Below are 12,054 nucleotides of genomic sequence, written 5' to 3' on the forward strand. Positions count from 1 at the left end.
CTCCTTCTGGTGCACCATCGGCTCCTCGATTCGTTGCACCACCGCCTCCTCATGATCATGTGCCTCCTCCGATGGCTCCTCTGATGCGGCCGGGATTCATCCCGATTTGATGGTGCCGCCGAGTGCTCCTTACTTGCAGTACACTGTCGAAGACCTTCTCGCTCAGCCAGGCAGAGAAGGCTTACCAGTCTTAGACCCCGACCGACCGGACGGAACTTTGTGGTACGTTACATTTTATTTTTAAATTCTTTTAAAATTCTTTTATAACAATAATAAATAATTTATACTTTAAATTTTTTTTTTAGGTTTGGGGTTGACGGATGTGTTGCTCGGAACGTAACCGAGACGATCAAAGGTTACTTCTCCGAGCCACATCCAAACTGGAGATAGACGCCGATCCACATCAGAAAGACGTGGTTCAAAATTTTCGCTATAAGTTACTATTAATTAATTATATATACTTTAATTTTTTTATGATTTAGAATTTTAAATTTTTTAAAACTAATTCTTAATTTATTTTTTTCGTGTTACAGCAAAATACCATTGGTCCATGGGGGTCAATGAGAGGGTGAAGAAAGCGTTTAACGCGAAGGCGAAAAAAAGCTTGTTGGACACGGTCTCCAACTGGAAGGGTGACTGGATCGTGAAGGGATATGAGCGTGGCAAACCCCCTGAGCTCACCACGGATGTGTGGGATGGCCTCATTCATTATTGGCGGGATCCTGACGCCATTAGAGTCGCCGAATCTTGCTCTGCCTCCCGTCAGACGGTAGATGAGCACGGCCACGGGCCGATGCTCCACTCTACGGGTCAAAAACCCCACGCCGGTGTCCATCTGGAAATGGTAATTAAATATTTAATTTAATTAATTTTATATATGTATATATATATATATATATATATATTCTAACTTTCTTAAATGTTTTTTAGGCCAAAAAGACGGGAGTTCTCCCGTCTCTTTGGCAACTTTACGAGAGGACCCACAAGAACAAGGTGGGCCAATTTCTAGATGCTAGGTCCGAGCAGATCTTCAACAACTTGGTTGGTCACGTTGAAGACCGCCAGACCCAACTTACCCAGCAGTCCACCGACGGATTACCCGTCACCTTATCCACACTTGAAGTGGATAAGATTTACAAGGAGGTAAATTTTTTGAAATTTTTTGAAATTTTTTGAAATTTTATTATTCATTTAATTTAACTTTAACATTTTACTAACAATATTTATTTTTTGTTTTTAAGGTTGTCCATAAGAAAAAGGGACGTACGTTGGGGATTGGTTCCGTCAACGATGTTCCGAGAGCGACATCGTCTTATGGTCAGAGACGGGAAGATTAAGTCACTCAGCTGCGTAACGAGTTGGACTCGACGGGAACTGCGTTCACAGCTCATGTGGGTGGAGTCGATGGCTTCTTGGACGTTATAGCGGCCACAAATCCGGAATGGAAGTCCTTGTTGAGGAACATGCGACACATAATCCCATTCCAGGCGAGTCATCATCCGACACACATGCCGACGCGGATGTAGAGAGGAGGAGTGACGAATTCTCCCGGGCGATGAACGACCCGTAGTTTTTTTTTTTACTTTTTGTTGGTTGTATTATATTCAAAACTTATTTATGTATAAAATATTTTCGTATTTTTTTATTTTTAAATTAGATTTTATTAAAAAATTAAATAATTTTTATTATATTTTTTAATTCTGGAAATATCAAAATCGAAGTAAATTCGTAGCTAAATTACGACTACTTTATGTCGAAAAGTTACGAGGAAGTAACGAGCGAAATATTTACGTCAACACTACGAGGAAAGTGTAATGAGTATTTTACGTGGAAAGATTTACGATGAATTTACGAGGAAAGGGTTGTGAAGTATTTACGAGGAAACGATTGCGAGGTATTTACGAGGAAATGGTTGCGATGTATTTACGAGGAAATGTAGCGTCCTCCTTACGTGGAAAGTTTACGTGGTTTTTACGACGAATCCTGTTTTTTTTTTACGATGAAATTTTTTCTCGCTAATTTACGACGAACTGGCGATGAAATATGCGTTACGACGAACGAATAACGACGAAACGTGTTTATTCGCTAATTCCTCGTAAAGCCTCTTTTACGAGGAAGTTACGAATTTGGCCGTCGTTAATATTGTGTTTTCTTGTAGTGTGATGGTGATGCTTCAGCTGGTTGGAGGTGGTGAAAGACCGCAACACTAACGAGATGTGACGGCTAGGTCATTCGGGGAAGGAAGGGAATGCATATAATCATATACTAGATTTTGATCCGCGCTTTCAAAGCGCGGATTTATTTTCCTTTTTTTTTTCAATTGACAAATATTTAGTAAATGTCATATTTCATATATTTGTGTTTTATTTTATAAAAGACTTAAACTTTTTATCTTTCTTTATCGTGTTTCATTTTAAATGACTATTTATATTTAAAAAATTAAACTTTATTTCTTTAATGAATTAAGTTGCTATAAGTCTGATAAATTAATTTCATTAAGTGGTTAATATTTATAATAAAAAAAATTATATACTTTTAATAAAGATTTATACTTTTCAATGAAAAAATTATTTTTTTTATGAATGCTTAACTTATATTAAGAAAAGAAAAAAAAAATAATTAAGAATGGTTGAAAAAAATTGTTTGAACTTGGACTCAATGGCAAAAAAAAAATGTGAGAATTGAATCTGATTTCTTAATCGGCCCAAATGGCCCAATAGAGATCTGAAGTGGACAGTGGACTGGATCCAAAAAAATGACTCAATATAGATGTGTTATTAATATTACTTGATTACCCTTAATGAAACATGCAATGTTAGTAAAGAAAATGGCAAGCTAAGGTAAAAAGGACAATAGGATCCTGCTTTAATAGTATAGATATACCACTAATCACGACAAACCATGCAAGGGTTTGGTTCAAAGGATAATTAATTAAATTCAAACCAGTTGGTTTAGAGAACCAGGTCGTTACAAAAGGGCTTTGCCAAGGCGGTTCAATCTCTCTGTATTTGTTTATCATGGTGATGAAGGGACTGTGTAGAATGCTTGAGCTCATGGCTGATGCAGGCTCCATCAGGTTGCACCCACAATGTTCAACTCCAAAGATCACACATTTGCTCTTTCAGATGACTTATTGGTATTATCAGACGAATGAAATTTCAATATTGATCTTAGTTGTCGCATCTCAAAGGCATTAGTTGTGTATTGTGACAATATCAGTTCACTTCTTCTCTCTCACAATCCACAAACACCAACGTACTAAGCATATATATTGAGATAGATATTCATTTTGATCGAAAGAAAATAGCTATGTGATAAGTTTGGGTACTACGGCCATGTTCGTTTCTTCATTCAACTGAATCATTTGGCTGAAGCTGAGCGCGTTGTTCGTTTGGACACAAAAAACATAACTCATTCGAATGGATCAGTTGAATGATTTTCGAAAATTAGGTTGGATGGAGATGGTTCAGTTGAATGAACCGAAACGAAGCAGTTAGATGGAGATGATTCAGTCGAGATATCCAAATGTCGATTTCGCCCTTGAAAAAAACTCAAATATTACAAACCTAATTTCATTTTTTTTTCCCGTCGTAGTTTTCTCTAGCCACCATGAAAGGAGCTTGAAGCTCTCACCTCACCATCGCTCTCACCTCACCATCGCTCTCTCTCTCTCTCTCTCTCTCTCTCTCTCTCTCTCTCTCTCTCTCTCTCTCTCTCTCTCTCTCTCTCTCTCTCTCTCTCTCTCTCTCTCTCTCTCTCTCTCTCTTTATCCTTGGAAACTGGAATAGCTCCGGCCATCGTAAAAGACTTCCTCTTCTTCAAGGTTTGTTTTCTCTTTTACGTTAATCGAATCACCTATCGGAATCATATAGGATCGTCGAAATCAGCCTGGGATAGACTTGAATGTTGCTCTATATAGAATTAGATTTGTGTTTATATTTGTCTTACCTCGGTACAGATCTTGAAAGGAATGGGTTTTTTTTTGCGGGATCTATATTGATTTTAGCTGAACAGACAAAACACAGAGAAGCCTTCATTGCCTCTTGTCTATTTTTTTCTTTGTGTTTTGTCTATTCTATATTAAAAGGACCAAGCTTTGACTCGCTTACCTCATCTTCAACCATTTGAGTTAGGATTGGATTCTTTTTCCTGTGCATCATCTAGGCTTCACTCTGTTTCATGAGACTATTGGCTTCTTGTTTGTGTGTGTATGCAATGTCCTTCAGGGTTTCTTTGCTTTCTTTCTATTTTTCAGTTTGGGACTTCTTGTAAATCAGAATAACCGCTGGTGTTATTTTGTCTACTGTGAAACTGATGTTTGTGTTTATTAGCTCTTGACATACATCACCATGTCCCTTGATGAGTAACTGTTTGCATTTTTTTTTGGTTTAAGCATGTTATACTCGTTGCTCTTCAGAACTACCCTTTCATGTTCTTGCTCCTTGTGGGATGTTGGCTTTACTGAATCTTGAACAAAGAAGCAAGTCTTTAGTAGTAAAAAACTAATATCATTTTTGTCTTTGTGGTCTCCCATCGCAGATATCAGAAGCTATATTATGTATTGATTTCCCTTTGAATTTGTTTATGGGTTTGCTTCTGTTTATGTTATGTATTGATTTCCCTTTTGAATTTGTCATGGGTTTATGCTTGAGAATGTGTTGAAATACTGATGGGTTTGCTTGGTTTGATTACATAAGTATGCTTCAAGTTTCTTGTTAGCTTAGCTTATCTCACTAGTAGCTTGTGAAATCTCATAGCTTGTGAATTATTTTATGGTATATGTTCTGCTTGTTTTCATAAAGCAACATTGTGTTTTATGCTCTAATAAACTTGGTGGGTTTGCTGTGAGGAGTGTTCGTTAGGATTTATAAACATATATTTAGTTCTTGTTTCATAGGATTTATAAACATATCTTTAGCTCTCGTTTGGTCATGTGTTTTTGATAAACATATATTTACGTATGTGTCTTAGAATGTTGTGTGCCTTATGGGTCGATCTTCAGTTCAATTCTTAGTTCATATTATGTGTGGTTTTCAATCACAGCATCTCTTGTGTGTTTATGTGCTCAAGAAACATTGACACTGACGAGGAAACTCTTTATATGGCAGGTTGTTTCTTGCAGTTTACTTGGATTGCAATGACATTTGTCCCTGGTACTGATGTGAGTATATTTTAAATATTTGTATGCTTGTTGAATGCTTCTCTTAGTTTAGTTTAGTCTCTGGTATTGAATATTTGAATGGTTCTCTTAGTTTAGTTTAGTCTCTGGTATTGAATATTTGAATGTTAGTCCCTGGCATGGACTGATGAGCAAACCCGGTTCTACCTCAAACTGAGAGTTGAGGAGAAGCTGAAAGGAAATGAAAGAAAAGGAAATCTTAATGAAGTTGGGAGACAGTCCATTATCGACAAGTTTTATGAAGCTTATGGGGAAAGACACGTTTGGAGAAAATTTGGGATCAAGCACACTACTTGCGAAACTCAGTATGCAAGGTTCAAACGGTTGATCAACAAGAGGACCGGACTTGGCTATGATGCAAATGGGTACGTAGACATGTCTGATGACTGGTGGGATCAACTTTTTAAGGTACAATCTTTGCTTGCTTGTTTATGTTAAGTGATGTCTCTGTTGTTGCTGTCTCCTCATGTGATGTCTGTCTGTTGTTGTGGTTTTTAGGAATTCCCATCAGCTAGAAAGCTTAAAGAGAATCCACTAGCAAATGTTGACTTGTTGGAGAATGTGTTTGGAGCGGTTCATGTAAGTGGAGGTGAAGGATGGACTGCTCAGCAAGGCGAAGACTCTTTGGATAAGCAAGGCGACAATAATGATGGTGATGCTGAAGACACTGATGTGGATCAAGTTCCTCCTACTCAAGATATCAGTGCTCCAGCTGAATCAAGAACTGCTGGCCCTTCATCCAGTAGAGCAAAAGCTAACAGGAAGAGATCAAGGGCTGCTCAAGTAGGACAGACTGTAGTAGATTGTCTTTCTGACAAGAACAAGATGATAGGGAACCACCCTGAGTTCAGTTGCAGCCAGCTTACAGCTATGGAAGCCTTACACTCACTGTCTGCTATCAGGCACTGGTCTCCTTTGTACAAGGCAGCCATCGATCATCTCAAGCAGGACCCTACCAATCGTCAGACCTTCTTGTTCTATAAAGATGATGAGGACAAGGTTCTCTACTTGGAGTATGCTACTGGTGAAAGTAGAGATGCTTGAAGACTATGTTATGCTTGTGTTTCTGTTTGTGTTTTGTATGAACTCTAGTGTTCTTTTGGTTTGTGTTTGTTATGTTCAAAACTATACTGTTCTTTTGGTTTGTGTTTGTTATGAGAATCAGCTTTTGGTTTGTGTTTGTTATGTTCAAAACTCTACTGTTCTGTTTGTGTTTTGTATGAGCTTTTGTTTGGAGTGCAATGGTTCTGACCTTTGGTGAACCATTTGGTTTTGATATTTCAGGTTTGGTGAAGTAGAGGATACAGTTTGGTGAAGTAGAGGAAGTCGAGATGGACAGTAACGTAAGTCTAATATCTGTTACTAAATTCTAATATCTAATATATGTGTATAAACATGTTACTAAATTCTAATATCTGTTACTAAATTCTTTGTGTATTTGCAGAGCATATTAAGACTTTTAATTGAAGATGATGAGTTGGATTTGTTATTTGATGAGAATCAGTACATGTGTGCTCTTTTGGAGGAGATGGGTGGAGCAACAGAAGCTGATGCTGATAGGCAATTAGTCAGGACAAACCGAGGTGAAGGTTGGCGACGTGTGCAACGTTTTATGAACGGGTCTGAGGTACAATGCTATGAGATTCTACGCATGAACCAGGAAACATTTAAGAGTTTGTGTAAGGTGCTATCAGAAAAGTATGGGTTAAAGGAGACTCACAATGTTTACGTTGAGGAGAGTGTTGCAATGTTCTTAGAGACGGTCGGACAAGACGCAACTGTACGGGCTATATCAGAGCATTATCAGCATTCAACTGACACTGTGAAAAAGAAGTTAGAACAGGTAACAATTATACAAATCAATTATTCTATCGTAACATGCTTTAGTACCATATGTTAAATTATTACTGATGTGAGTATATTTTAAATCCTATAGTTCTTATTAATATGAACAGAATACCAACGTTATTAAGGGATTTGATAAAGAGTGGCCTTGTTCTTATTAATATGGTGTTTGTTGTTGTAAGCGCCTTGTTCTAGAATTGCATTTTAACGTTGGTATTATGTTCTGTTACAGGTATTAAGTTCTCTCTTGAAGCTTGCATCAGACATTGTGAAACCGACTAGGAATGAGTTTGCAACTGCTAGTCCTTTTCTAGAAGGTAAACCACAGTATTGGCCTTACTTTAAGAACTGCATAGGTGCTTTAGATGGAACTCATATTGCTGTCCGTCCACCATCTGGGAATAGTGAGCCATTTAGAGGTAGAAAAGGTGAACCAACCATGAATGTGCTGGCTATTTGTAATTTTGACATGAGGTTCATCTACGCTTATGTTGGAGTTCCCGGAAGAGCACATGACACGAAAGTGCTAACATACTGTGCTACTGAAGAAGCTTCTTTTCCTCACCCACCAGCTGGAAAATACTACTTGGTCGACTCAGGTTACCCAACCAGAACTGGTTACTTAGGTCCTCATCGCAAGACTAGATACCATATAGATCAGTTCAACAGAGGAGGTCCACCATCAAACACTAGGGAATTGTTCAACCGCAAGCACTCCGGTTTAAGATCAATGATTGAAAGGACTTTTGGTGTTTGGAAAGCCAAGTGGAGAGTTTTAGACAGAAAGCATCCCAAGTATGAGTTGAAGAAATGGATAAAGATTGTGACAGCAACCATGGCCCTCCACAACTTTATTCGAGATTCACAACATGGAGATACTGATTTTTCTTATTGGGAAGGAGTGGAATCATATGAACAGCATGGTGATGATCAAGAAGAGCATGTTGGATACATTCCGCAGGGTGATAGACTGATGGAGAGTGTGCGTCACTGTATTACTATGGAGATGGCAAGAGGAACTAGACTTCCATACTAGACATTTTTTAAATTTCAGTTTTATAAACATTATTGTTGGCATTTGAATATCTACTTTATTTAAATATCTACTTTGAACTGTTTAAAAGTTTATTAAAATTTGAATATCTACTTAGAGTTGTTTGAAAGTTTATTAAAAAATTATTAAAATTTGAGTCTATTTTATAAATAAATTTATATGAAATTTATATGAAATAAAAATTTATAAATGTCAAAATGCTAATTTTAAAATAATTTCAGTGTAAATATATTTTAGAATGAATAATAAAATTTTCTGTAGTTAAAATTGATATCAAATATATGATTAAATCAAAACATGGGTATATATGTAATTTGGTTATTAAACTCATTTGAATGATTCATCTAAATGGAGAAACAAACATAAAATTCATTCAAATGGTTCATTCAAATGACTCATCCAAATGGAGAAACAAACATGACCAAAAATTTGAATGGATCATTTAGATGGAGCACATAAATGGATCAGCTGAATGGATTCATCTAAATGAAGAAACAAACAGGGGCTACATATAACATATACCTTCTTTTTTTTTTTTTTTTGTAACTTAAACATATACCTTCTTCACACCAGTTTGTAGATATCTTCGACTAATCTTACCATCTTCAGCCGGATGATGTAATTCTAGAAGTTGATAGAATATAGATATTTTTTTTGGTAAACTGATAGAATATAGATATTATGTTAGTAACAACTTTGTTTATATATTGTTTTGTACTATTTAACTCCCTTATTTTTGTGTAACAAACTTGGCTATTAACTCTCGTAAATAAGAATGTTTTCCTCAAGAGATATTAATCAAATTTCATATATTGATCCAGCTATTGTTTTTAGAATTTTTAAAAAAAAATATATATACAATTCTGAATTTCCTAAACGGAGTGCAACTTTAGTCTTGTAAAACGCATTTTGTAAACAAAAGTTAATCAGATCAGTATGTCTAAACATTTTAGAAACTATTAGTTTATAGATGCAAAACAGCTCATTTTCACATAATGTGCCCATTTAGACCCCTAATTTCAAGTCCGTTTTAACATTATTAAGTCTGCTAATTCGAATGTGTTTGTTTTTGTATGTAAATCATAGAAAAAAACGTAATTGGATGATAGTCCAGGTAATATCTTATGAATAATGGTTGTCATCTATCTAGATTCACATTCAGATCTCAGCATAACTTCAATTTGAACAAATGAGTTCAGTAGGACCCTAGTATACAAATAGAAGTGACGTAGCCGAAACAACGAATTGTTTTAAAATAAATCCTAAGAAAATACAAAGTAGTTTTTTTTGGTAAAATGTTAAATAATACAAAGTAGATTCTTTGACTATGACTGTCCGACAAAATCAGTGGAGATGAAAGAAACCGATGTGGATCCAACGCAAGGTCCAAACATCCATGTTTGGTACTGGTGTTGTATATCATGACATCAAATATTGATATAAAAATATTATACATATATATTTTAAACCATTGGTTGATGGGCAAGATTCTTATATCTATGAAAGAGTAAAGTGAGAATCCAACCACCATAAAATAAATAAATTAATAGATAGAGATTCGATTGGCCTTTCCAAAATATTTGTCTCGGTTCATAATTTCGAAGAATATATTGGCAGAGTGACATACATTTTTTTCAATAAAATGTATCTGCATGTTTGGTTCGTCAGACAAGACTATTCCTCTGCACATGACATGGTGAGTCAGAATATGCCTACCTGCATCATCCATTATTTTTTTTTTTAATTAAAAAATGCATCACTTTTTAAAAATAATTGATTTTAAATAACTAATTCAGACAAATGAATATAGTTTCGTCTAAATCTCCCAAATAGGACTAAAATATAGATTTTGAAATGATTAGCGAAGAATAGATAGAGAAGACTAAAAGATTGACATTCTTTTACTAAATGCTTTCATATTTTCTTAGTTAGCAAGAAATAGTTGATATTGGAAAAAATGATGAGTTTAGAATTCTATATTAGCCACTAGTGGACACGTGTCCGGTGTCAATTGGAGCAAGAGTTAGGAGAGCATTTGCAAAAGTGATTCTTTGGACAAAACCTTCAACTACACAAAAGCTCGAAATCGGAAAGCAGAGAAAAAAGGGTGGAACGAGCAACCACATTTCTTTGTGCCCCTAATCCTATGGTTTTAGTATCTTTGACTTTTGACGCACCACATCTTTGAAATCTATAAGCTTTTCACCGACAATTATGAAAATTTAAATACCTTAACACCGCGTTATTAATTTTGTTGGACCAAACCATTTATCAAGAACACAGAAGAGAGGTGTCTATTAATCTTTGTTTTTAGTGTTGTAATCTTTATTTTTCTGTCTCTAGAACAATTGTTTATTAAGTATAACATGATGGTCACATTAACAAATTAGCCAATATTTTGAAGTTCTTTTTTCCTAGACTTCTAGCACTACAAGAAAACAGCGGCATACTGAGGGAAAAAATCGTCGGTATGTCGTCGGAATAACGCTATTCCGACGACATACCGACGAAAAAAGTCCTCGGAAATAACTCCTCGGAAATTCATCTTTCCTCGGAAATCCCTCGGAAATTTCCGACGGAATTCCGAGGAAATGAATTTCCTCGGAATATTCCGAGGATTTTTTTCGTCGGAAATTCCTCGGAATATTCCTCGGAATATGTCGTCGGAATATTCCGAGGGATACACTTCCTCGGAATATTTCCAAAATTCAAAAAAAAAATTATAAATTTATTTTTTTAAATTGAAATTCAAAAATATAAAATTAAAATTGAAATAGAAAACATATTTAAAATACAAAAAATAATAAAATAGTTTTTATAAATAAAAAAATGTTTTATAAATACAAAATTAGTTTTAATAAATATAAATATTTTTATAAATATGAAATCATCTTTTATAAATCCAAAAATCGAATTTATATACAAAAACGTTTTGTAAAATCGAATTTATATAAATGTTTTGTAAATACAAAATAATAAACAATTTATAAAAAAAATTCTAAATCAATTCAACACAACCAAATCACAATTCTAAACCTATTACACAACAAATCACAATCCTACCCAATCACCCTAACAAAAATCTATCAAAAAACTTCTAAAATCATCAAATCTACTTAAAAACCTAACAAATAGGACCTAAGAGAGTGGGATAAGGTCCTTACATGATTTGTAAAGGAATGGAAAGGATTCGCCGGAGAGATCGTCGCGAGAGAAGGTGGAGAACGCCGGAAGGAGAGAGAGATCGCCGGAGAGGAAGAAGAGAGAAATGGGGAAGAAGAGAGAAATGGGGAAGAAGATGCGGTTCGAGTTTATAAAACCTTGGGTCTGACGGATATTTTCCGTCGGAATTCCCTCAGTATTTTCAATTTCAATTTTCGCGAAATATTTGGCGGCTTGTTTGCCCGGTTAAATGAAAATATTCCGAGGAAATTCCGACGGCCACTTAAATATCCGTCGGAATTTCCTCGGAATATTTTCATTAATTCGAGGAAAAAGAATATCCTGTGCATGTATTTCTATTAATTTATATTGTTCCTCGGAATTTCCTCGGAATATTCCGAGGAAATACCGAGGAACTAGTGTTTGGGGTTTCAAAACATCAATTTTTTTTGTCGTATTTCATTTCTTATACAATTGTAATGCATACCATTGAAGATTCTTTGTATAGATGAGCATAAACCATGAAATAACAAATTTCAAAACGAATTGTAAGTATTCCCTTTACCGTTCATTAAAGTGTATAAGTGTTTCTCTTATGTTGTGGGGATTTCGTTCATACAATCGGAAAAGTGTTTATTATAGGGTAATGAACAAATTTTTGACTTCATAATGAACGTAAGACACTTAATAAGGGTTATATAGGTGTTATTCAAACCGCAAAACGTTGTTTTCGGTTTAAAAACCCTATTTCCTCGGAATTTCCTCGGAATATTCCGAGGGAATTCCGAGGAAACCCTTTTCTTCCTCAGAATTT

General features: G+C 35.3%; 2 protein-coding genes across 2 annotated transcripts; both read left to right on the top strand.

Annotated features, from left to right (window-relative positions):
* The first annotated feature begins 5,137 nt into the window (after positions 1-5,137).
* Positions 5,138-7,511, top strand: LOC106350147. The gene is made up of 4 exons (XM_048759580.1): positions 5,138-5,161; positions 5,291-5,587; positions 5,678-7,022; positions 7,257-7,511. Exons 1-3 carry the CDS (start codon positions 5,138-5,140, stop codon positions 6,221-6,223), a joined length of 867 nt encoding a protein of 288 aa, XP_048615537.1. The 3' UTR covers positions 6,224-7,022; positions 7,257-7,511.
* Positions 6,511-8,060, top strand: LOC125588298 (protein ALP1-like). Its single transcript, XM_048759581.1, has 3 exons — positions 6,511-6,522; positions 6,624-7,022; positions 7,257-8,060. The coding sequence occupies exons 1-3, from the start codon at positions 6,511-6,513 to the stop codon at positions 8,058-8,060; spliced, it is 1,215 nt and encodes a 404-aa protein (XP_048615538.1).
* Positions 8,061-12,054: the final 3,994 nt, after the last annotated feature.

The sequence above is a fragment of the Brassica napus genome, chromosome C6 (genome assembly GCF_020379485.1).
Source record: "Brassica napus cultivar Da-Ae chromosome C6, Da-Ae, whole genome shotgun sequence".
In the NCBI taxonomy this organism is placed as follows: domain Eukaryota; kingdom Viridiplantae; phylum Streptophyta; class Magnoliopsida; order Brassicales; family Brassicaceae; genus Brassica; species Brassica napus.

What these genes read in the sequence shown, in the direction of transcription:
- LOC106350147 (XM_048759580.1), top strand. Translation starts at nt 5,138, where the DNA reads ATGACATTTGTCCCTGGTACTGAT. An exon ending in CATTTGTCCCTGGTACTGAT is followed by an intron (nt 5,162 to 5,290) that starts GTGAGTATATTT and finishes TTTGAATGTTAG; the next exon opens with TCCCTGGCATGGACTGATGA. An exon ending in GGTGGGATCAACTTTTTAAG is followed by an intron (nt 5,588 to 5,677) that starts GTACAATCTTTG and finishes TGTGGTTTTTAG; the next exon opens with GAATTCCCATCAGCTAGAAA.
- LOC125588298 (XM_048759581.1), top strand. An exon ending in TGAAAAAGAAGTTAGAACAG is followed by an intron (nt 7,023 to 7,256) that starts GTAACAATTATA and finishes GTTCTGTTACAG; the next exon opens with GTATTAAGTTCTCTCTTGAA.